A 22,835-nucleotide genomic window follows, 5' to 3' on the forward strand; every position below is an offset into this window, starting at 1 on the left:
TTCCTCAAAATGCTAAGTCCTTCTGAAACTCTGCACTGTGGAATATTCTGTTCTCTTATGGTTACATAAGCTAGATAATAAAAGAGCTTAGCACATTTTCTGGGACCATGGAAGGTGATAATGATAAGGATGTCTCTTCCTGAAAACTCGTTTATGTATTCTTCATGACTTAGCTCTATCGTTCTTCCTCTGAGATTTCCAACTCCCATAAGCTGAATTACATGCTTCCCATGCTATGTTTTCATAGCACTTACATTACATATGGCAACTGTGTCTATCTGAAATGTAGACTATGATTTTCTTCAAGACAAAGGCCATTTCTTATTCCTCTTTGGTTGAATTCCCAGTATACAGCACAGCATCTGGCCCGCAAAAAGCACTCAATACATTGTAGTGCTCTATATACTCAAATGCTTTTAATGGAGAATGATCTAATATGCTCTCTAGTGTGAATTTACTACGTGACCTTAAATAATTCAATAGATATCTCTGTACTTTTCTGCTTCGTGAATAAAATATAACATCAGCTTTACTATAAGAACATGGATGTGAAAGTGCTTTGAAATGTACAATATCGGAAGTTCTGGTTTTATTACTTATGTTCCTCATTTGGAAAATAAAAGATATTTCTTGTTTATTTTATATCTTCTGTGGTGCTTAATACAGTGCTAAAGATCCAGATGAGTACAATACATGTTTGCTGAGTGAACAAATACAGTCAATGCTGTATGCTCATTAATCTTTTCTACATTTTCAAACAATATGTGACAGGCACAAAGGCTAAGTACTTCGTATACATTATCTTTGTTAATCCTGCAAACAATCTCTACATTCTGGAAGGGGAAACTGACATTTAGCAATGTTTAAAAGTGGCAGAACCAGAACTTGAAATTATATTGTCAGATTCTATTAACCAATGTTCTCTCCACTGTATCATAGCTTTTTGTTTCTGTTTGTTCTATTTCCTCCTAAGATCCACCTTTATCATTAACAATACTGACAAAGTAGACAGTGGCTGGAAGGAGAACCAAATTCATATCTATTTCTTTGATTAGCAGGAATCTGTTTTAAAAAAAAATGCTGTTTGTTGGGAGGAACTATAGGTTGACACAAATAAAAAGTTTTTAAAATAAATGAATTTTTAAAATTATGCTATCCAGGTCCCCCAAAACAGAATTCTAGCTTACAGAAAATGAGCATTTCTAAAACATGTTATTTTAGCAGCAGGTTCTATATTATGCTCATAACCAACTCTAGCCACAACCCTGTGAAACAAGAAAATGATTAGCAACTCTACTGCACAAAGAAAAATAAACCTCCACTTATTTAGCTCTTAATTTTAAAAAGCCTTTCACATACACCACTTCACTAGATCCTCAAAACCACCCCAAGAGGGTGTTCATTCAGTTCAGTATTCTGCCCACTTGTTAGAATTCCAGCCAAATTTCTGAAGTGGGCCATTTGGTAAACTTGAAAACCTATAAATGAAAAATAGTTAAGAACTTTGTAAAACTAACAAATATTTTACCAAAATTTCAAAAGTGAAGTTAATGATGAAAGGTCTAATGTCAAAGGACATATTAGAGGTAACTGAGGTAACAGAAAGGGCACAAATCAAAACCGCAATGTCCTATCTTGCCTGCCTCTTCCTAGCTATGTGATGTCAGGCAAGCTTTATCACTCACCAGGCCTAGGCTTTCTAATCTATAAAAATGAAAGGGTGACACTAGATGATCTCCAGTTCTTGTAAGTCTTAACTCAATTACTGATCTATAGTCTGAAAAAAGTCAGAAGCAAGTACATCATCTTTCCTAATTCCATATAAACTGACCATTTGTATCTCAAGCCTTTGGCTCTCCACTGCCCAGCTAGTTTCTCTGAAACCAGACACCTGAGACCTGCTATAATTGGCATCCTTCGCACATGCCTTTCTCATCCCAAGTAAATAAAAACAAAGTACATCTTGTCTTCATCCCTGAAAGTTAGCGTATATTCCTTCAAACGTTTTGGAATAAATATTCCTGCTTTCTAAAATAGCAGTTTTCAGAGATACAAGAACCCCTGGAAATAAAGACTTCCCAAGCCTGAATGGTTCTAAGGGAATCAATTTCCAATCTCTGATTTTCTATAAATGATCTGAGAACCTACCTACTTAACCAGGATGACATTTAAGGTTGTCACTCTCAGAGTGGTGCCAATTTACCAACTTATCTCCCACAACTCCCCTTCACAAGCCAAACTGGCAGGTTCTAGAATATACCTAATTCTTTCTTACTCCTCCCCTAAAGGGCTGTTCCTTCCTGCTAGAATAGAATATCCCCTACTACACCTCTTCTTCCAAATTTCACCTACCAAAAATCCTCATCAAAATTATTGAAACTGGCTAGTAGATTCACAGGGGTTCGTTATATAACTCTCTCTTCCTTTATGTATGTTCAAAACGAATAAGGTAGCTGGAGGGGATGGGGGGCGCAGTGAAAATTTCTCTGCAGCGAGAAAGGCTGAAGAACTTCAGCGCAGCAATACCTAATATTCACTTCAAGCTGTTTCCTACTCTACTCTGGTATTTCACAGCTACCTCTAATACAATCCTCTGCCATTCACTAGACCTTTGGCTCCATCCTTGAGATTTCCGTGGAATATCTGTCCGCTTCATAAAGTTCTTAATTATTCTTTATCCAATTTTACCCTTTAGTAAAATTCCATTATACACAATAAATTTAAACAATAAATTCAATCAAGAAAAACTTCCTGATTCCCCATATTAAAAAGGCCTTTGTTTGGTCTTCCCTCATGACACTTAGACCATGTTTCACATAGAGTTAATTAAATATTTGTCTTAGTCACCCACTAGACTCTCAGCCTCCTTTATCTCTTCTCTACTCTCTAACATCAGCTTGCATACTGCTGGTTCCTTATTAACATCTGTATAATTGAATTGAGAGGTTTGGGCTAGGTGACTTCTATGTCCCTTCCAGTTCTAAAATTCTGTATATCCTATGACTCATGGTTGATCAATATACCTCTCGGTGTCACACAAGAAGGATCGAGTAAGCGAAGATATAAGTAGTCTTCCATCCAAATAATCTAACTGGACAACACAGGAGTCAACTGTTGTTATTGTCTGAACGGGAAACATCACAAAGGCAGCAGCTGCCTAAATGGGACATGACAAGGAAATGAAGTTTATCATTACATTTAGTAATACATTACTCTTTCTCTTTACCTTTGAATGAAAATATCTTGGATAACAACAAAAAAAATTTTAATGCCCAAAATTTAATTTGCCTGTCAGGATCTCAAAGCTATGTGAAATAATTTGGTATACGACTGCGGAAGAGAATTCGTAAGGTTCTGTGATTATCTAGTGTTAGAGGTTGGAATGAAAAAGATGAAGCAAATTTTAAAATATATAAGGGAATTTTTCATGTGTAGCTAGTACTTCTCCCTTGGGAAAAAGACAGATTAGGGATATATTCTGTGTAGGGTTCCAATTGTATTTTGGATGAAATATGTAAGGAATTAAATGATAACTTTGATGAGTAATCATGACCAAACCAGAAGAATATTCTGACATGTTTATCAAAATAATGTAGTCAAATGGTAGTTAGATCTCCTCTTTTCTGCCAGGATCCTACAAGGAAATAAACCAATAAAAGACAAGTCCCCCACTTCTGATATAACAGCCTTGGAGAAAAGGAACAGTGTGGACCTGGCTTAATGAGAGACCAGAGCATTCTGTTAGGATAACCTGAGATTTGTGCCTTCTATCCCAACAGTAACTGTGGCAGGAAGCCTGGGGACCTGCCCAGCTGAGCACAATACAGGAGGTGCCTTTAAGATTCCATTCACAGTAAGTTGCACCCATCCTCAGAGAAAAAATACCTAGACCCTTGAGTTTCTTCTACCTTTGACAAGAAGAATAAGAGCCTGGGCAATTGGTGCCATTTCTATGTTGTGACATTTTATTCACACAACTATTAACAGGCATCTTTTCTTTCTTAATAACCTAGTATTAAAGAATATTTAAGTGAGCCATACATTTAGAGCCATAATTCACATATTTAAGTGAATCATGGAGTACTACAATAGACAAAGTGTAAATGACTAAAGTTAGCTCACAGAAGCCTCCTGCCAACAGTATCAAGTTAAACCAGGCTATTATATGTACTACATACAAACAAGTCTCCTCGAAATTAATATCCTGGGCTCTAGATCAGTCCCCCAAGAAAAACAATGGATAAAATTATATCCTTCAATTTAAACTCTGTAAGACAACACCTTTTATCTCATCCACATACACAAAGAACTAGACTGGTTCTCACCTTTACTTGCTTAGAAGTGTTGAGTTTGATGGCAGAAACCTTCCCCATGTGATCACCTACAAAAACTCTAAGAATAGCTGTATCCCAACAGAGAGCTGTAATTTTTCGGCCTTTGTGCTCTGAAGACACACAAATTCGTTCTGGTTTCCCACGCCGCTCTTGATTTAATTCCCAAACAACGACAAGACCTTGACTGCAAGAATTGAGTCACAGAAGCAAATTTTTGACAATGGTGAAAAAGGTAGAATTGCATCACAATATCAACTATATTAAATATATATGAAAACTTGTTCTTCAGAAAAGAGGAAGTAGAAAGTAAAGGTATTAATTTCCTTGCATTAGTTCACCAATCCAGTATAAGAGAACTTACATGTTCTAGATTATCTTTGCTGCCTTTTTCTTTGAAGGCCATTGAAATATTGTCACCTCATAAAAGCATTTTCCACAAATACTAGGGTGACCAACTATCCATCCTGGTTTGCTGGGGACTGAGAGAATTCCCAGGACACAGAACTTTCAGTGCTAAAACTGGGACGGTTCTAGGCAAACAGGGATGGTTAGTGACCCTAACAAAGGCACAGCTACGTATGTCAATTTAAAATACATTTGGAAAAGGTCAGATAATTTTAAAACAGTTTCTCACCTGGTAGCTACAGCAACATAATCATCATCATGTAAACAACAAGCAACCTGAGAAATTGCACCTTCCTAGAGCACAAAAAGAAAAATTTTAGGCAGCTTCTCAAAAGTTGTAATTTTTTTACTTTTAAATCTCATTTTATATTCTTCTTTTATTCCAAATAATTATTTATAATGAAGAAATATGCATTTATGAAAGACACTCTGAATGGGATATGGCAGGGCTACCTTTAATCTTACCCTGTGTGAAAGAAAAAGCCTGTGCTTCCAGCCTTCTTTTTGAATGATATTGAGACCTCCTCCCGAACTGCCCAAAGCCAACCATTTCCGAGATACAGCTATGCTTGTACACTAAAAACATGTAAACAGACAAGCGTGAGACAGTCAATCAAATAGGCACTGAGGATCTGTGCACAGTTTCTTCCCCCTACCCAGTTGGACAACACATAATGGCACTCATACTCTCATTCCAATATAGTGAAAAATACAGAAGAAAGAACATTTTGACTTTAAATTTTTAATTGAATCTCTAAATAGCTGATAAGGCTCAATTGTATAAATGAGTAATTTTCCCTTGGCAAAAGCCAGTTATGAGACCATTCATCTTTTGTGTAATTTAGCTTGGTCATTCCAATGCTGACCACAATGATGAAAGATTAAGTAAGTCTCCAGGGGATAAAAAAAACCACTTTAATCCTTTGCTCATTTAAATCATTTCTAGTTTGTATAATTAGCATAAAACACCCACAGCTTTTAGACCAAGTAAGACCGCAGAGGACACAGATGAAGGCCACTATACTATTATGTCTCCCCACACCCTCAGCCTGCTGATTCCTCTCCTCGCACGCAAGAGAAAGCAGTGACCATGCTGTGCCCAATACGTTGTGGCAAAAATTGTTGGTTGGCTGACAGACATTCCCAACCAATTTCAACCTTGCTGTTTCCACCATGGAAGCTCGAAAACTTAAATATTCACTTACCCAGTTTCTCTTGCACCTATGGGTAGCCGTGTGACTGAAATCCAGAAACTCTGACTAAAAGCCAACATATGAATGATGGTAGAACAAGAACGATGGAGAGCCTGGGCCCCCAGGAATATTACTGGGCCACTATACTAAACCCAGAAACACTACCCTCCATGGAGTTTAGAAACACCTTTATTGCTTAAGCCATTATCGGTAAGGTACTCTGTAAACTGCAGTTAAAAAACGTCTTAACTAATATCAATCGTCATAATTGTAACTCATATTACTTTGCCTATTACTTCCTAGTCTCACTTGTTCAGAGACTAGAACGGTGCTTTGGGGTGGGAGCGAAAATCTAAGAATGAAATTATTTTGAAATTGATTATGAGACTTGTTCTTTACCATGTCATTCCTGAGTTTATCAAAGGAACTTAGAATTTGAGGGAAACATATACCTCTTCCCGCAGAGCTAATAACTTTTGCTCTGTTCCCTAAAAAGGAGGGTACACCAAATTCCTTGTTTTGGAATGAACATAATATAACAGCAGTGGTTCAAGCTGCTCAAAATGCAACAGATATACTCATTTACACTACTTTATTTTCAATCAAATATATTACTTTCTGAGAGAAGATAGCAAGATTACTGAGAGGGGGAAAAAAAACCCAGCAATCAATATCATGGTTTCCAAGGATGGAAAAGAACTCAAATGATAGCTCAAAAAGTAAATCAAGAAAGAGCTATGAACATGGTATTTCCATATAAGGCATTTGTAGCACAGGTAAGAATACCCAAGATTCCATAAAACATAACAAACTAAACGGCAGGGGGCACAATGTAATGAAGAGCACACAAATATATGAATATGAAAATGAAATTGATACAAGGATCAAGAAATTCACCTTTAGACGACTGGAGTCCAGCCTCAGGGCTGAAAGTAATGGATCCAGAGTCTCAAACTCTGCAAGAACATGGCTGTAGGGCTCCTGTATCATTGGCACAAAAGTCATTTAGCCAGAAAGTTGGAACTGTGTTTAATGATAGGCATAGTATTCCTGAATAAAACCTGCAAAAAAATAATTTAAGAAGTTCACCACTAATTCGGCATGCATTTAATAAATATGTGGAGAACATAAAGAAACAAGAAAAAGGCACAAGATCCCTACTCTGGAGGTGCTCAGCATCTAGGTGGAAAAAAAACATACATAGGTAAATTATATGCAACTGTCAGCTTGTACTGCATCAATCCCTGACTCTAAACCTCCCAGAAAAATCAAGTCTAGATTCTCAAGATCCTCTGTAATCATATCTCAGTCTATTTATTTAACAGTGTAAGTAGAATGGACACTGTAGGATTTAAGAAGAAAACTGGTCAAACTTTTCTATGGTAAAATAGCAATCCCAAAATAGCATCAGATGTGTTTTTAAAGTTGCTGTGTCACACTTCTGATTCAACAGAACCAAGAGGTCAACTAAAATCCAAATAAATTTTCACAAAACTGAATATAATCTTCCTAGCCAGTACCTAGATACAGTAGAACTGAGCTCAAAATGAAAGCTGCTATTAACTATACATGACAAGGGATACAAAATTACCTACAAATGCAAAAGCGTACAAACAAGAACAGCAGAAAGTTGAAAATTGTTAAAGTTGGATTATATGTACGTACATGAAGGTTCATTGTATTATCCTGTCTACTTCTGTTTAAAATGTCCCATAACAAGATTTTCTTCAGTATGCACTTTAAAAAAAGCAGTGTACAAATCTTCAAGAGCTGCCCTTCTTACATAATCTATGATCTCATCTCTATTTCTCCATCCTCATCTCCCACCTTTTCCTCTCTCCCATTCATTCTCCAACTATATTTAGCCATCTCTTGTTCCTCTTTCATTCTATAAACTTTCTGTGCCTCCATGATTTAATATATGGTGTTTCTTGAATCTTCCTCCATCTAACAAAACCCTATCTTCCTGCAAATCTAAGTTTAAATGTTACTTCTGTAAAGTATGTCAAACCTCCAGTCTAGCAAAACAACGAAGCAAAGAGGTGGCTATAAATGCTTACCAAAGTCAATGAAACAAATTCTTGAGGGGTTGGCTTGCCCAAAGTCGCAGCTCTTAAAAGGTATAGCAGAGACTAGAATCCACTTCTCCTGAGTCCAAATCTAATCATCTTTCCATTTGCCCAAATTACTTGATGGCAACATAATCGAGTAGTAGGATCAAGAAAAGGTTTTCTCATCCCCCTAGTACTGTATACTCACTTAACTAATGGACCAGTGTATGCTGCTCACGCCAAACGCAAATCACAACATTCTCTTTTCCCCACTAGGTGCATGGAAGGAAGAGGCAAGAAAAAGCAGCAAAAACTAAAGTTATGCGAAGGGGAAGTAGGAGATGCCCCCGTTTCCATAATTGGATCCTTCTACCCAAAAAGTTATAATAATGTTGAATCAGAGAACTCTGTTGAATCAGAGAACTCTCCACCTCAGAGAAATGGCGACTCATTCATGCATTCGACATGTCTTGTACGCATCGCTGGAGACACTCCCTGCCTACAAGAATCTCCCTGCCCAGCGGAACTACTAACTTTTTAACAGCTAAACTTTAATACTGTATTCAGATTGCTTGAGGAGAGGAGCCTCAGGAATCAACTTATCAAAGCCAACTAACAGACCAGCAGCCAATAGGTCTCAACCCTGTCCTAACCATCTCCAGGTCAGTAGTCCCCAGTTTTCTATGAGTCAGGCCGTCTCTCCCGGCTCAGCGCCGGTACACTCACCCAGCGCTGGAGCTGCACCGGAGCTTGTCTCCCCTCTCGCTCCTCCTCTCCTTGGCTTACGTCATCCCGGAGCGCCGGGGACGCCAGGACAGCACTGTTAACGGTACTTCCTCGTCACGTGACAGGTTACGCCCCAGCTTGCGTGTGGCCCCTCCCCCTCAGGCCGCGGTCGCAATTACGCTCTCCGCGGCCTGTAGTCAGCAGGCAGCTGCCGGCCTAAGACACAGTTCAAGCTGCGACCCGAGGCTCTCTAGGCCAAAGGAGTGCGCCATCCAGGATACCGGCACCTTTCATCACTTGAAGCCGGCGAGAGAAAATGAAACAAGCGGGAACCGGCGCGGGAGGGAGGGAACCAGCGGAAGGTGTCATGGCGGCCACGCTCTGGGGTCACGTGTCCTGCAGGCCCGCCTTGGTGCTTCCGGTCACGTGCCCTCAGAGTCCTCGCAGCCAGCGATGGAGGCGAGACCCCCTAGTAAGAGAGGCGGTGGCGGCGGCGGCGGCTACTGGGTTTCAGCCTCGTCCCTGAAGCGTCTCTAAGAAGCGCAGCGGAACTCAACCCTACCCAGCCCACTTACTTACTCCCTTCCCAGGGCCGTAGCTCCCACCTGGTAAGTTTAAACTGAAAAATGGGGATGAGTGGGTGGGCGAATTGCTGACAGGCCCGGGGGGCCGCAGGACGGCGCGGATTCTGCCCCTTTTTCATGTGTCCCTGTCGTCCCCACAACTCCCAAGCCTGCCTTATGGGTAGCCCGTTATTATCCTGAAACGGTGAAGACATATACCATAATTTACTTTCTTGTAAGAAGCCTACTCTACTGAGAACAGAGACTGAAAGATTTACCCAAAACCGGGATCAGACTTGGCTCTTGAGAATGAAGGACGTGGAGGCCTCTGCCTAGGAGCCCTTCCCGTTAGGAAATGTGCTGTTGAGTCTTTGGGTTTCTGTAAGAGAAAAGCTTTCACCTCACTGGCCACACACCTTTTGCTTCACCTGTCAATCCTTCTGTTCTTAAAACCTTAACACGTGTGCCAGTTCACACACATACCCTCCCCCAGTTTTGGTCTATGCCGAATTCAATCATCTTAAAAATAGACCACCGACACATGGAAATATGTAACTATTTTGTAAATTCCCAATGACCTCAGAGGCTAAATTGAATAAGGAGGTGTATCTAATCGACTTAAACGCCCGTTTTAGGGTCTGTAAAATGAGAGAGGGGAGAGAAATAAAAACCTTTTGCCTTTTAGCAGACCCAATTTTTAAACATACAAAAACTAAATACTTTGAAATATATCTTGCAGTAAGTATTGACTCCATAAAGAAATGGAATAATTCCCATGAATTCTTACCAGGGATCTCAATATGTAAAGCAAAGTCAAAACTAGGACAAATGAGATGGAAAGGTCACAACAGAAGGAGAGAGAACCTCTAGTAAGGGCCTATGGCTTACAGAAGAACTGGGCTCTAGGGAGAACTTTGTACCTTTTAGCAGACCTAAATCCTTCATTTGGAAGGGAGGGGCAGAATTTGGGGCCATTAAACCTGTTCTCTCACTTAGCTAACATCTAGCAGTGCAGCAGATTGATGGGTTTGAGTCTGTCCTAGGTAATATGAAATACATATGGTAGTGCAGCAGATTGATGGGTTTGAGTCTGTCCTAGGTAATATGAAATACATATGGTAAAAAAAATAATCCATGCAAATGCAGAGATGGCTCTTTAAAAATACTAGGAAGATGAGTGCATAGAGAGAAATCAGTTAAAAGTAATGAACCAAATGATCAGCTCCAGTCAATCAAGACTGCTTCCTATATGTACTACTGCTCTCAAGACATATCTTCTTGCTGGTCTGTCTGTCCACCTTTTAGCCCTGTTTTTCTGTGCTGCTGGTTTTTTCCTACTACCAGAAGAACATAATCTAGTGTATCTTGAGCTTTGCTAGCAGTTTGACCACTATTTTACGTACCTCATGGACACTGGTGCAAGAGGTGTGTGTCAGCGCCCTTCCTCCTGTCTTCTCTGCCCGCATTTTGGCAGTGTTAAGCATCCAGTAGTCCCTCCTTTTCCCATTTTGATTACCAACTGATTGCTCTTCTTTCAATTTTGGTGTTGTACTCTTGTCAGCATGCAGTATTTATTAGTGAATGTGAGCATGTATTTCCCTCTATCTTGCATCTCAGTTGCATTTTCTTCCTCTTTCCTCACCCTGCACTGCTGTAAGATGAAAAAGTGTTTGGTCTTGAAATTGCTACATCAGTTATTCTCCCTTAATATTTTCCTTGTGTGTGTAACTATCCTTAAAACAGTACATTTTGGTCTCTTTTACATACTTCCAAGGTCTTATTCCCTGTAATGCTGAATTGTTAAAAAGTTTTTTGATTGCCTAATGGCAAGTAGCATTCCAAATCTCCATTTTGTATGCTGACAGATACAGCCACTCTTCTTTTAGAGAGCGATAAAGAAGAGTTTATTTTTCACTTGTTGCCCTTTTTTTTTTTCTTTGACCCATTTATCTCTGCACGTTGGAAAAGGGGATATAGGTAATGGAAATGCAGAACTGCTATAATTTAAAGATTTTTTTCTGCATAGTTTCAAATTCTTCTTATCCCTGTTTCCTTAGAAACCAATTATTGGTGTCTGTGAGGAATGGTACTCTGATCTGTGAGTAGAGAGCTATAGTGCTTCCCAGATTTTAGCTGCAGATGTATATGCAAAAGTTTCTTGTGTCTTACCAAGATTATATTCTTTTAACAACAAAGATCTTAAGTAGATATCATAGATATTTATTGGCCTCTTCCTATATGCAAAAATATGCTGCTGGGTGCTGTATTGCAATGAACACAATATATATAGCCTCTGTCCTTTATTAAGCTTGCAGTCTGTCAGGGGAGATAGACATTAAAAGAATTACTTTAAAAATTAAAGTCTATTCTATTAATCTAATTTATGGTCCACTTTACACTTTCTCAGTCTTATCTTTTCTTCCTTACCTTCCATATCAGAAAAGTTTTCTGTTCTTTTCCAGTTGTGATAAGTGCTAGAAAGAGAAAAATAGGAGACCTTGCCTAGTAACTTTGAAACTTAGAGCAGACCAAAAAAATGAGAAGTTAGTTAATGGGGAGGAGAATATGCAAAAGACTCAGAACAAGGCATGTACATTTAGCTTCAGTCAAATGAATTTTTAACTGCAAATGAATTAATGCCTTTACTGGAAGATCTTGCTATTTAAAGAAGTCTTGTGGCAAATCATTTCGTAAGGTCAATCTTTTAAGGAAAGCCAGATCTTCATCAAGCCAACTTCTTTAAATGTAACTACACCAGTATTTTTCATAAACGAAATATTCTGTGGATCTTAGAGGTCAATGGGGAAGAAGTTCTTGCTACTCAACCAACCATCTTCAAGAAATATCTAGAAATCAGAAGTTATTGTAGGATAGCCCCACTGGATCTATTAAACTTCCTAAAACTGGTCCTAATACAATTAACAGAGGTGCTACAGATGACCAGGGAAATTTGCCAAGCAAGGTTGCTGTGAGACAGTTGATTGGTCATGCTCTATGTTCAATAACTTATCTCTGATTAATTTTCGAAGTTTCCCCACAAATGGGTTTTAATACTAGTGGTTTTACATGCTGTACATAGGAGGCTTTGTTTTTCCCAGTTGATTTAAAGTAGCTGACTAATAAAGTCAGTTCTATCAATCTGCTTTATGCTCTACAGTTTCTCTGTCCTCACTTTTTTTCTTTCTTTTCATATCAGAAATGTTATCTGTTCTTTTCCAAAACTAACTTGTTATTTGTACCTGTAAGCCCAGTAAATTAGGGACTTGCTCTGTCAGCTCTCCTTGCTCACTGCTTTTCCTCCATACATGAATATACTTAAAATTATTCTGTAGTCATCCGCTTACCCTCCCTTTCCATCTTTCTTGGATTTTGATTCATGTTTCCTAAAATGTGGTTTATGTGGTATGCAGTGTAATTTTACATAGTATGAACAGTTTTTTTAAATTTTGATATTTGTTTATTATAATGAATATTAGAAAATTAATATTATTTTATGGTTCCATAAATACACATTCCTTTATTAATTACAGTTTTAAAACTAAGTAAAAAATCAATGATATACTCATACAACAGAAATTGAAAATAAATAGTTTTAATTCTTACCTATACTGACACCCCTAATACTTTCCCATGTTACCTTTTAAACATGGTTTGATAGGGAGTAAACTTTTTGGAAAGACATTTTTAATAACTGCTTTTTTCATTACAAAATACATGTCTATTGTAGATGATCCAGAAAACAAAAAGAACATTCAAATCATCTGTAATCCTATCGCTATAGGTAACCACCAGTTATAGATATTTTCAAAACAGCTCAGTGCAACTCCAAGATCAGACTGACCCAGATTCAAACCCAGTTCTGCGACTTCTTGATGCATTGGGAAAACATCTTGATTTCTTAGACCCAGTTTTCTTTATCTACAGAATGTAACTAATTATAGAACCTACCCCAGGATTCTTAACTGGGAACTGATTGGGATAATGCCCATAAAGAACTTAGCCTAATACCTGGCACATATTATTAAGAATTCAATAAATTTTAGGTAGAGTTTTTAAATTTTAAGAGTGTGGAATCAAAATTCATCCTTTTTTGGCTAAGACAGTGATTTTCAAACTTTTTAAAGGGCAATAATCTAAACCTTAAGAGGCATCAAATTAAAAGATAGTATTATATATTAAGAATTTTAATTTTTTATATATGACATATAGATATCAAAACTATGGAGATTATAAAACAGCATGAAGTATTTTCAATGGAAAGTGAAAAACAAGATAATTAACTTGGATGTGCTTCAGGATTACATTTCTAAGGTGGGTACAGATAAGCACAATTTAAAATAAGAAAATTGATGTTAGGGTTATGGGATTATGGGTTTTTTTGTTTCTGTTTTGTTTTTGTTTTTGTTTTTTTAGGCAAGGCAACCCTTGGTTGACTTCACAGATTTCAAAGACCTTCTCAGTTTACAATCCCTTACTTTTATTTTTTACGCCTACAGCACCTGGTGGTCTTAGGTTGTCTCCCATCCAAGTACTAACCAGGCCCGACCCTGCTTAGCTTCTGAGATCAGACAGGATTGGGCTTGTTCAGGGTGGCATGGCCGTAGACTATGGAATTTTTTAAATCCTATTTATTACTGAGCTTTTTAGGCTCCATCCCAGCAATTACAAATGCCCACATAATATAAACTCAGCAACTTCTCACACTTATGTCCAGAACTTTCAAACCCGTTTTTCCTTCTTATTTATTTCTGTAAATAACACCACTATACTTGTGGCAGTAAGTGAGGTATGAGCAAGCAGCTGTGACACCTCCTTCAGTACTTATAACATCTATTCATCCTGCTTCCTCAGTACTCCTTTTGTCCCTTTCTGTCCATTTTCACAGCCTGATTCAGACCCTTTCTGTTCCTTCTCTTCAGTATCCTATTGCCCACAGATTAATTTTGTAAAATACAAATCACATTTCTATTGAAAAGTTTTTAGAGGTTTTTTCTTGTCTACCACATAGGGTGGTGCTCTTCACTGTCTCCATCTTAACCTTCCAACTTTATAGCTACTGATCCCCACGATGAATTTTATGCTACATCAAGAGCAGGCTACTTACCATTCCAAGAGAGTCTCAAGCTTTTGCCCCAGACCACTCCCTTTGCTTGTAATGCCTATTTCTCTCTCTCTCTCTCTTTTTCCCTGCTTTTAATGCCTATTTCTCTCTCTCTCTCTCTCTTTTTTTTTTTTTTTTTTGGTCAAAATTGTCTTTTAAGATCCATTTCACAAGTCTACGACCATGCCACCCTGAACGTGCCCAATCTCGTCTGATCTCGGAAGCTAAGCAGGGTGGGGCCTGGTTAGTACTTGGATGGGAGACCACCTAGGAAGACCAGGTGCTGTAGGCATTTTTTGTTTTTTGTTTTTTAAAAGATATCCATTTCACAACTACTTATGAAAACGAATGAACTACTGACACATGTAATATATGGTGATTTTCAAAAAACAGGTTAAACAAAAAGCTGAGACAAAAGAATACATGATCTTGTTTATATGAAATTGTAGAATAGACAAAACCTAATTTGTGAAGATAGAAATCAGAAATTATTTGCTGGAGGGTGAGAGGAAGCAAATTGACTGGAAAGAAACATGAGAGAATTTTCAGGGGTGATGGAAATGTTATTTGTCTTTTGGGCAATGATACATGAGTGTATACAATTGTCAAAACAGATCAAATAGAACACCCAAGAATTATGCATTTGGTTGGTTTGTTTATTATACCTAAATTTTTTTTGATTGCCCTAAAATCTGACAAACCTTTGACAACGCTTCTTGTGTGAAGAAACTGACTGAATCTTAATTTAGACCATTTTTTGTCTTTCTTTTGGGACTTCACATACTGTAATTGGTATACACTAACACACATATATGTTGTTCACTAGTCTGGAAGCTCTTTCAAAGCAGAATCACAATTGACAGATATTCGTCTTTGGATAATTCCTAGACTCCTTGGCTCAATACACATTTATTGAATGAATGTATTCACACCAACCCTTTTCCTTTCCATATTTGGGGTAGAGTAGCCAGAAAGAAGACCTATAAATAGGAAGATTTGGCTACTCAAAACTGGGGTAGTCAACTTCAGAGGACTTAAGATTTCACTCTTTTAACTTGTATTTTTTATTTCTAAATCACTGCATAAGTGAATAAGAAATATTAGTTTTTTAATTCAGTGGTATTTTTCCTTAATCCTAAGAGGTGATGGTTTAAGAAATAATTAGCTTTTATTTTTCAGATATCATTATAAAGATCTATAATTGCTGATTTCTATTACTTTTAATGTCTGCCACTCTTCCTAATGCTTACTTTCTCATTACATCCAGATAGAAATTCTGTTATTTTGAATAACTGATGGCATATTCATTGTTCCCAGAAATAGCTTACAAGTGGCACTTGTGTTAACCACTTTCTCCATCCCAGCCCATGGCAGGCATCACCATCAATCATGGCGTCCTTTGTTGAGCCCAGACAGCTTCAGAATCCTTTTCAGCCTCATATTCCAGATAGCCACACCCAAGCCTCTAGCATTTGAGTTGAGTGTTTAAAACGCCCAGGACTGGGGAGAAGTGTTGGGGGTGGGGCGAGAAGCTCAAGGCCTTTTCCTATGTTACAAATTAGCCATATACAAATGGCTCTTAGGCCAAGATACAGGGAGCATTTGAAGACATTTGATTTTTAAAAGGTGGGGAAAATAGCATCTGAAGTGTTAAGAATTAAATTCTCTCAGTTTGGGGTCATCACTCATAGCCATCAAGGCAGCCAAGGAGAAGGATACCCTGAGCTGGTTAGCAGCTTTGAGAAGCAGCAGCTCAGGCTCCTTGAGTGAGGAAGGTAACAGCCAGCCAGCCAGATGAGACCAGTCACAGGGCCCTGGATCTGGCAAAGTCATCAGGCAACTGTGGAAACAAAACAGACAGCTATTCCAGAGCATAACTCCCTCAGTCTTTCTCTACAATCCACTCAGCAGACTAGGAGAGGTAGTCCAGGTACCTGAGGAGCCTCCAAAGGAATTCAAAAATATGGAAGTCTAACTGTGCAGCACCTCCAGGGATCTACACTACTGAGAAGAAACCTCCCCCTCCAGAGCAATATGGCAATAAAATGGCCTAACATTTGAGGACATGGGTGATGACCCCCCAAGGAACCGTGAGATAAGAAAACTAGGCTTCTCCCAGGAAGTGAGGAGACAGTGGAATCAGATAATGGAAAAAATTACCATACTTCTAAAAAGCATCAAGTAGAACCAGGAGAACCAACAGAGAAGAAAAAGTAGGAAACATAATAAGAATTTGTGGACTGCAAAACTTATTAAAATGTATTGTTTTGACAGATAAAGTTGGTATTGTAAATTATGAAACATCTCCATAAAAGTACATGATAATTAACTAATAAGTGTTGCTGCAGGAATTTTTCACTGTGGAATTCATTATTTATTTAAAACTCAAATGGTGAACTCGACAACACTTGAAAGCATTCTTGCTATCACAGAATTGGTAGCATACTTTGAGTTTTGTCCCATGTTGCCATGCCAATGTTCTATGAACATTTTATAAAGGAACATATTTTTAAAATGTAACAATTTGTAGGGTGTTTTTCAACAGTGTTCATACACTGAAATAAAATTACTTATTCAATATTACTATTACTGCATAACATTAACGTTTGAATATGTCTGACAAATACCCTCTTTGCCATGTGATGTTTTAATAGTAGGTATTACTATGTAGGGAGTGCCTCCTGTGTTGCAGGTGCTTGGTGCATACATTATCTCTGATCCTCAAACAGCCTAGTAAAGCAGGTATTATAGCCTTATTTCATACTAGAGATTAACTTATCCAAGCTTACACAGCTAGCGAACAGTGAGTTTGGGATTTAACTCAGGGCAACAGAACTCCAAAACCATCACGCTAAAATATCTACCAATCAAAATTTAGGAACTGCAATTAGCATCTCTTCCAGATACTTTGCTGTGGTAGTTAGTGGGGAGATACTCTCGTCACCTGTTTGTATTACTGCACTCATCATATATGCCTTATATTATGAAAATTCATTAATTTCCCTGTTAAATAATTTGCTGAAGATAAGGTCTTCTACAAAGAGTTGCCAGACGTAGCATGTAAAAATAAATACAGAATATCTAGTTAAGTTTGAATTTTACATAATGATTTAGTTATCCAATATTCGGGACGTAGTTATACTAAAAATTTGTTTATACTAAAGTTCAAATTTAATTGAGCATCTTGTATATTATCTGACAACCCTACTCATACGTGTTTTTTCTGCCCAGCTCCTATTTTAATGCTTTGCATATAGTAATAAGAAAATCAACAAAGTTGTAGTCAGGTAGATAATCTTTGATTTGACTTCTGCAGTCCAAAATGTAGTGCTGTTATTTGTAACATTTTAATAAAAAGATTTTTTTTTTTTACTTCTTGGGTTTGTTTTTTTTTTTAGAAGCTATATTGCTTCTGTTTTGTTTGTTTAATTTTAAATACCGATAGCACATTGTATTCCTAGGTGGTCTCCCTTCCCAGTACTAAGCAGGCCCGACCCTGCTTAGCTTCTGAAATCAGATGAGATATGGCGCCTTCAGGGTAGCATGGCCATAGACTTGGTTCGTTTTGTTTTGTTTTGTTTTGTTCTGTTTTGTTTTGTTTAAGCATACAGGAAGAAACCTAGATCAAGAGTTAGGAAATGTGGGTATGGTTTCAGCTCTGGGAAGGTCACACAAACCCTGGGGCCAATAGTTGTTTCATTTGAAACAATTTGAACTAAATATTGTTTAGGGCCCTGTGTAATTCTAAAGTTCTACAATTCTAAATGTAGATTACATAAAAGACCACCCATTTGTAGTCAAATTGTGCATTTAAGATTTAAGAATATTAACTGAGGAAAATAAAAATAAATTTAAAATACTTTAATTAGCATATGTAGAAATGGTTTTAAAACTGCCGGATGTTATAAACACATAAATTTACCCCTGTGATACGAGAAAAAATTTGATCTTGAAGAAATAATCCCATACAACTTTATCTTCATCTCTGAATGAAGGAAAATACTTTTTTTCCCCATGTTTATTATTTAGATTTTAGATTTGGAAGGGACTCTAGAAGTCAATAAATCTGACCATAATCTGAGATGTAAAATCTTTTTGTCTCTATTAGCACCTTCTAGCCATCATGGCAACTTCATCTGAAGAAGTTTTGCTGATTGTAAAGAAGGTCCGTCAAAAGAAGCAGGATGGAGCTCTATACCTCATGGCAGAAAGAATTGCTTGGGCACCTGAAGGCAAAGATAGATTTACAATCAGCCACATGTATGCGGATATTAAATGTAAGTACTACCCAACGGTGGATTTACTGGTTCAGATGGTTCACGCATTTAATATGTTGATAGATGATGTCAGCTTGCCCTTTAATAAAATTGTATCATTTAATCAAGTTGTCTTATTAATCGTCTAATTAATCTTTAGTTATGTGGCCATCATCTGTTGAGAAGATAGACTCAATTTTATCCTGAATATAGATGGGAGAAATGCAGAGCATAATTTTTTATATCCTTTTTCTTACGGTTTTTAAGTATGAAGGCAAAAATTAAATACCCTTCTCTTTCCAAATTTTAATAATTCAAAGATTAACTTTGAATTATTACCAGGGGGCTTGGTACTTTGTAGCTCAATAATAATTACATTCTAAATAATAATAATAAGCAAATCCTGGGATTTAGAACCTTTACTCTAAAGATTTTGAATAAGAGAGACCCCAGAGGAGTCTAGGCAACAAAGTCCTTGACAAATTGCAGTATCTAACTATGACAAGTAAAACGGATTTATTTATTTTCCTGGGTATAAGATTCTCCTAGATAAAAATGGTGTGTAGATTTCAAGGAAGATAACACCCTGAAAAATAGACAACCCTCAACTTCAAGTGTTCGGTTTACAAATGTCTTTCGTGTATGAACATTTGCCCTAAGGACTTACCTCTGCTTGCTGCTGGAAAAGACCAAGATCCTCATGTTTCTCCACTGAAATAACTCAGAATCTTAATTTTCAAAAGGAAATACTGTTTAAAATTCATCATAATTCAGTACCACCTTAGCATCTGGTCTTTTGTGCACTGTTCCAGTAAGATTACCTTGTTTTAAAATATGTTTCTGAGAGGAAATGCCTTACCAAATTTTCGACATTAGTCTTACAAACCAACATTTGTGCTAGAATAAACTCATGAATTAGGAACTGCTTATATTAGTATTTCTATTAAATGGGAAGCTAGCTCTATAGCTTTTGCAAAACACACTCATTGTGATACCCACAGCATGCAATTAAAAATAATGCCTACCTCCTATTTCTCCACACTTCTCAGCTGTTGGAGAGGAGAGCACAGATAGAAATCTAGATCTGCACCAGATCAGTTTTTGTTTGAAGTTGAATATTTGACAAAATGTCCACTTGTGAAATAGACCATTGAAAGTTATCAATAATAAATTACTAAGGTGAAAATCAGCAGTTAGTTTAAAAACTTCAGAAGTAGGCCACTCAAGGGCAAGAGCTAAGATAGAGCAAAGATAAAGCAGTGACTGAGAAAAGATGCCTGGGAAGGAATTGTAGTTTGTTCTGGGGAAATAGGAAAATGGAATAGGCTGGCTGACAGTGTATATTGTTTCATTATGCTGCATTTGGCAGAAAGATATTTCATCTAAAATGTTGGTTCGGAAGCAGCATCTTCATTGAAAAAATTTCTGTTTAGGTTGGATTGAGCTGAGAGTTCTAGGCAGCATGTTCATGCTACCATGAGTCACCCATTTAATGGGACAAAGCCCTTCCATCTCTGTTTCCTTTGCAAAGACAGGCACTACTTGCCACAGAGGCCCACTCTTTGAAAATACAAGTTCTTCATTATGTAGAGACAGTTTGACATTCCCAGCCTCAATTTATTATGAAAATCTTTAAAGTTATGGAAAAATTTAATGGTAGAACATATACCTGTATAACATCCCACCTAAATACTACAGTTACTGTTTTGCCATATTTGCTTTTTATGTTTGTGTACACTTTGCTTATATTATCACACCAAGAAAATTTTAACAATATTCAGACCATTTTTAGATTTCCCCAGTTGTCCCAATAATGTTTCTTAGAGTTGTGACTTTAAAATCAATATTCAGTTTAGGTTCACATATGTAGTTGTAATTTTTGTTAGTCTGTTCATTAAGAGTATAGGTTTGTAGAATATCACACATTCTAATTATGTCTGATTGTCTCTTGAAGGTTTTAATTTATTCCTGTATACCTGTATTTCTTACAAACTGAAAGTCAGGTCTACAGCCTTGACAATACTCAAGTTAAACATTTCAGCAAGAACAACGCATAGTCGGTGGCATTTACTTCCTATGCTGTCATTTCAGAAAGCCCATTGTGTCAGGTTGTCCAGCTTTTAACGATGCTAATTTGATCACTTGGTTAAAGTGGTGACAACAAATCTCTCAAATGTAAAATTACATGTTTGCAATTTATAAATAAGCCATGGGCTATATTTTGGAGTTTTTTGAATCATGACAAATTTGTATTATTGATTGGAAGCAGCTGTTCAAGGTGGAGTCTAGACTTCTAATTGGCTGTTTAGAAAACTTTAATGCAATCTGCCTCAGTTGAATGAAAACAAAAGTACTTTACTGTGTGGAGGTGGAAGCAGTGGGTGAGATATGCTACACAGAAAGGATACTGAAGAAGCTAGCAGAGTCTTAGCAGTGAATTCATTGAACCATGCTCTGGAATTATTTGTATGGAATAATTTTACATTAATTATACATTTAACATGTATGGAATTATTTGAGAAAAGTACATTTCTGCAAAAGAAGTAACATATTATATGGCAGTTTCCACAGTCTGTCCTCACCTGATGAACCTCATGCCTCTATTTTAGGCCAGAAAATCAGTCCAGAAGGAAAAGCTAAAATTCAGCTTCAGCTGGTCCTGCATGCAGGGGACACAACTAACTTCCATTTTTCCAATGAAAGCACAGCAGTCAAAGAGCGAGATGCAGTGAAAGACCTTCTTCAGCAGCTGCTGCCCAAATTCAAGAGGAAAGCAAATAAAGAACTTGAAGAGAAAAACAGGTGAAGGAGGAAAAGAATAGCCTTTTGAAGAGACACTAGGTTCTCATAGTAAAGTAATAGTTTGCTATTTCTCTCTCCTTGTGCTTCAGTAGTGTGGTATAGGAAAATACACAGGCTTTAGTATCTTTACCTGTGTGTTTCGTCCTCGAATTTAGCATTTTACTGGTTATTTGGCTTTGGGCAAATGAGAATGCATAACCTCAGAAGTTAACTATCTCAAGCCTAACATCTAATTAGGAATAGAACTGAGATTTAAAGGTGCTAAGGTCTCTTTAATTCCTTTCCCAGTTCTCTTTCACAGAGAAGATAAGCTATTGGAAGTATGTTTATGAATAAGAAACCTGAAAGGAAACATACTGTTAAAAAGTTGAGAAAGCATGTAAAATGGTGAGAATTTCTGATACAGTGAATTATTCCATCACCAGTATCTTTCAGGCCATCAATGCTTATGGCTCTGAGTACTTATCACTGCGAAAAATTGTTTGCTGGAAAATCTCAAGCGTACCTTCTCGCTTCCCCATTCACCTTTGTTTGTGAAAAAGAATACATACAGTGCAATACAAATACAGAGACAATGACCTTTATGTTACTGGGATATAGAAAGGAATAAGATCAAATCCATGCCTTCAAAGAGTTTGTCTTTGCTTCTTCAGACTTCCATTTATCTCCACTTCATTTGTTCCTCAAAAAAATTGTTTTTGCTTGTAATTACTAACAAATGAACTACATGACTTTTGCTGCTCAAATAATCACAAAATGACAGTTGTGTGCTTCAGAATTTTATGTTGTTAAAGTCTTTAAAATGTTACCTAAATGGTGTTTTGTTTTAGAAGTTCAGTATGTTCAATATGTTTTATCTGCAGAATGCTGCAAGAAGATCCTGTTTTATTTCAGCTTTATAAAGATCTTGTTGTAAGCCAAGTGATCAGTGCTGAGGAATTTTGGGCCAATCGTTTAAATATGAACTCAACAGAGAGTTCTTCCACATCCAATCATAAGCAGGATGTTGGCATTTCTGCAGCATTTCTGGTATGTGACTCTTCTAGATTTCTGAAGAAGGCAGGAAAAAAGAGAAAGCCCTGATGATTTGTTAACAATGCCATTTCTTTTATAAAGTTTAGCATTTCCTTAAAGTAAATTAATGGAGACTTCAGTATTCATGGTATTCTAAAATATTTTTTAAATACATACAGCATTTTTTAAATTTAGATTTTTGTTAGTTATATTTTCTTGGTTTTTGGACTTGACCTTCGCATGCTAGATATCAAATGGGTTTTTGAAAGAGAATCTTTTAGCAATTGGACTAATACTTACTTCCCCTAATACTTTTAAATTTAGGGCTTTCTGATACCTTTTCTATGATTGCTGTATTTTACTTATACTAAATCCCAAGCTAAATATAAT

At 37.1% G+C, this 22,835-nt stretch overlaps 2 protein-coding genes, 1 non-coding gene and 1 pseudogene across 4 annotated transcripts in view; 2 read left to right on the top strand and 2 right to left on the bottom strand.

Moving 5' to 3' along the window:
* Positions 1–9,056, bottom strand: part of HPS5 (HPS5, biogenesis of lysosomal organelles complex 2 subunit 2) — a gene marked incomplete at its 3' end in the record, with an annotated part of 30,581 nt that extends 21,525 nt beyond the window's left edge. The window contains exons 1-6 of the mRNA XM_006908135.3: positions 8,710–9,056; positions 6,830–6,993; positions 5,205–5,315; positions 4,969–5,033; positions 4,326–4,518; positions 3,024–3,157 (exon numbers count right to left, since the gene is read on the bottom strand). Of these exons, the coding sequence (XP_006908197.1) occupies positions 3,024–3,157; positions 4,326–4,518; positions 4,969–5,033; positions 5,205–5,315; positions 6,830–6,937 (611 nt within the window). The remainder of the gene's footprint in view (positions 1–3,023; positions 3,158–4,325; positions 4,519–4,968; positions 5,034–5,204; positions 5,316–6,829; positions 6,994–8,709) is intronic.
* A 98-nt stretch (positions 9,057–9,154) lies between these two features.
* GTF2H1 (general transcription factor IIH subunit 1) overlaps positions 9,155–22,835 on the top strand; it is a 31,544-nt gene continuing 17,863 nt past the window's right edge. Inside the window, exons 1-5 of one of the 2 annotated variants that reach the window (XM_015586384.2) lie at positions 9,155–9,317; positions 13,482–13,583; positions 18,482–18,650; positions 21,239–21,431; positions 22,295–22,460. In XM_015586384.2, coding sequence (XP_015441870.1) covers positions 13,512–13,583; positions 18,482–18,650; positions 21,239–21,431; positions 22,295–22,460 — 600 coding nt within the window. In that variant the 5' untranslated portion in view covers positions 9,155–9,317; positions 13,482–13,511. The remainder of the gene's footprint in view (positions 9,318–13,481; positions 13,584–18,481; positions 18,651–21,238; positions 21,432–22,294; positions 22,461–22,835) is intronic. The other variant, XM_006907956.3, reaches the window with a different exon arrangement.
* On the bottom strand, positions 13,760–13,878 carry LOC112476687 (annotated as a pseudogene).
* On the top strand, positions 14,547–14,665 carry LOC112476641. The gene has a single exon (XR_003045178.1). It is a non-coding gene; the product is annotated as a 5S ribosomal RNA (ribosomal RNA).

This window comes from Pteropus alecto, unplaced genomic scaffold (assembly GCF_000325575.1).
Source record: "Pteropus alecto unplaced genomic scaffold, ASM32557v1 scaffold71, whole genome shotgun sequence".
NCBI classification, from domain to species: Eukaryota; Metazoa; Chordata; class Mammalia; order Chiroptera; family Pteropodidae; genus Pteropus; species Pteropus alecto.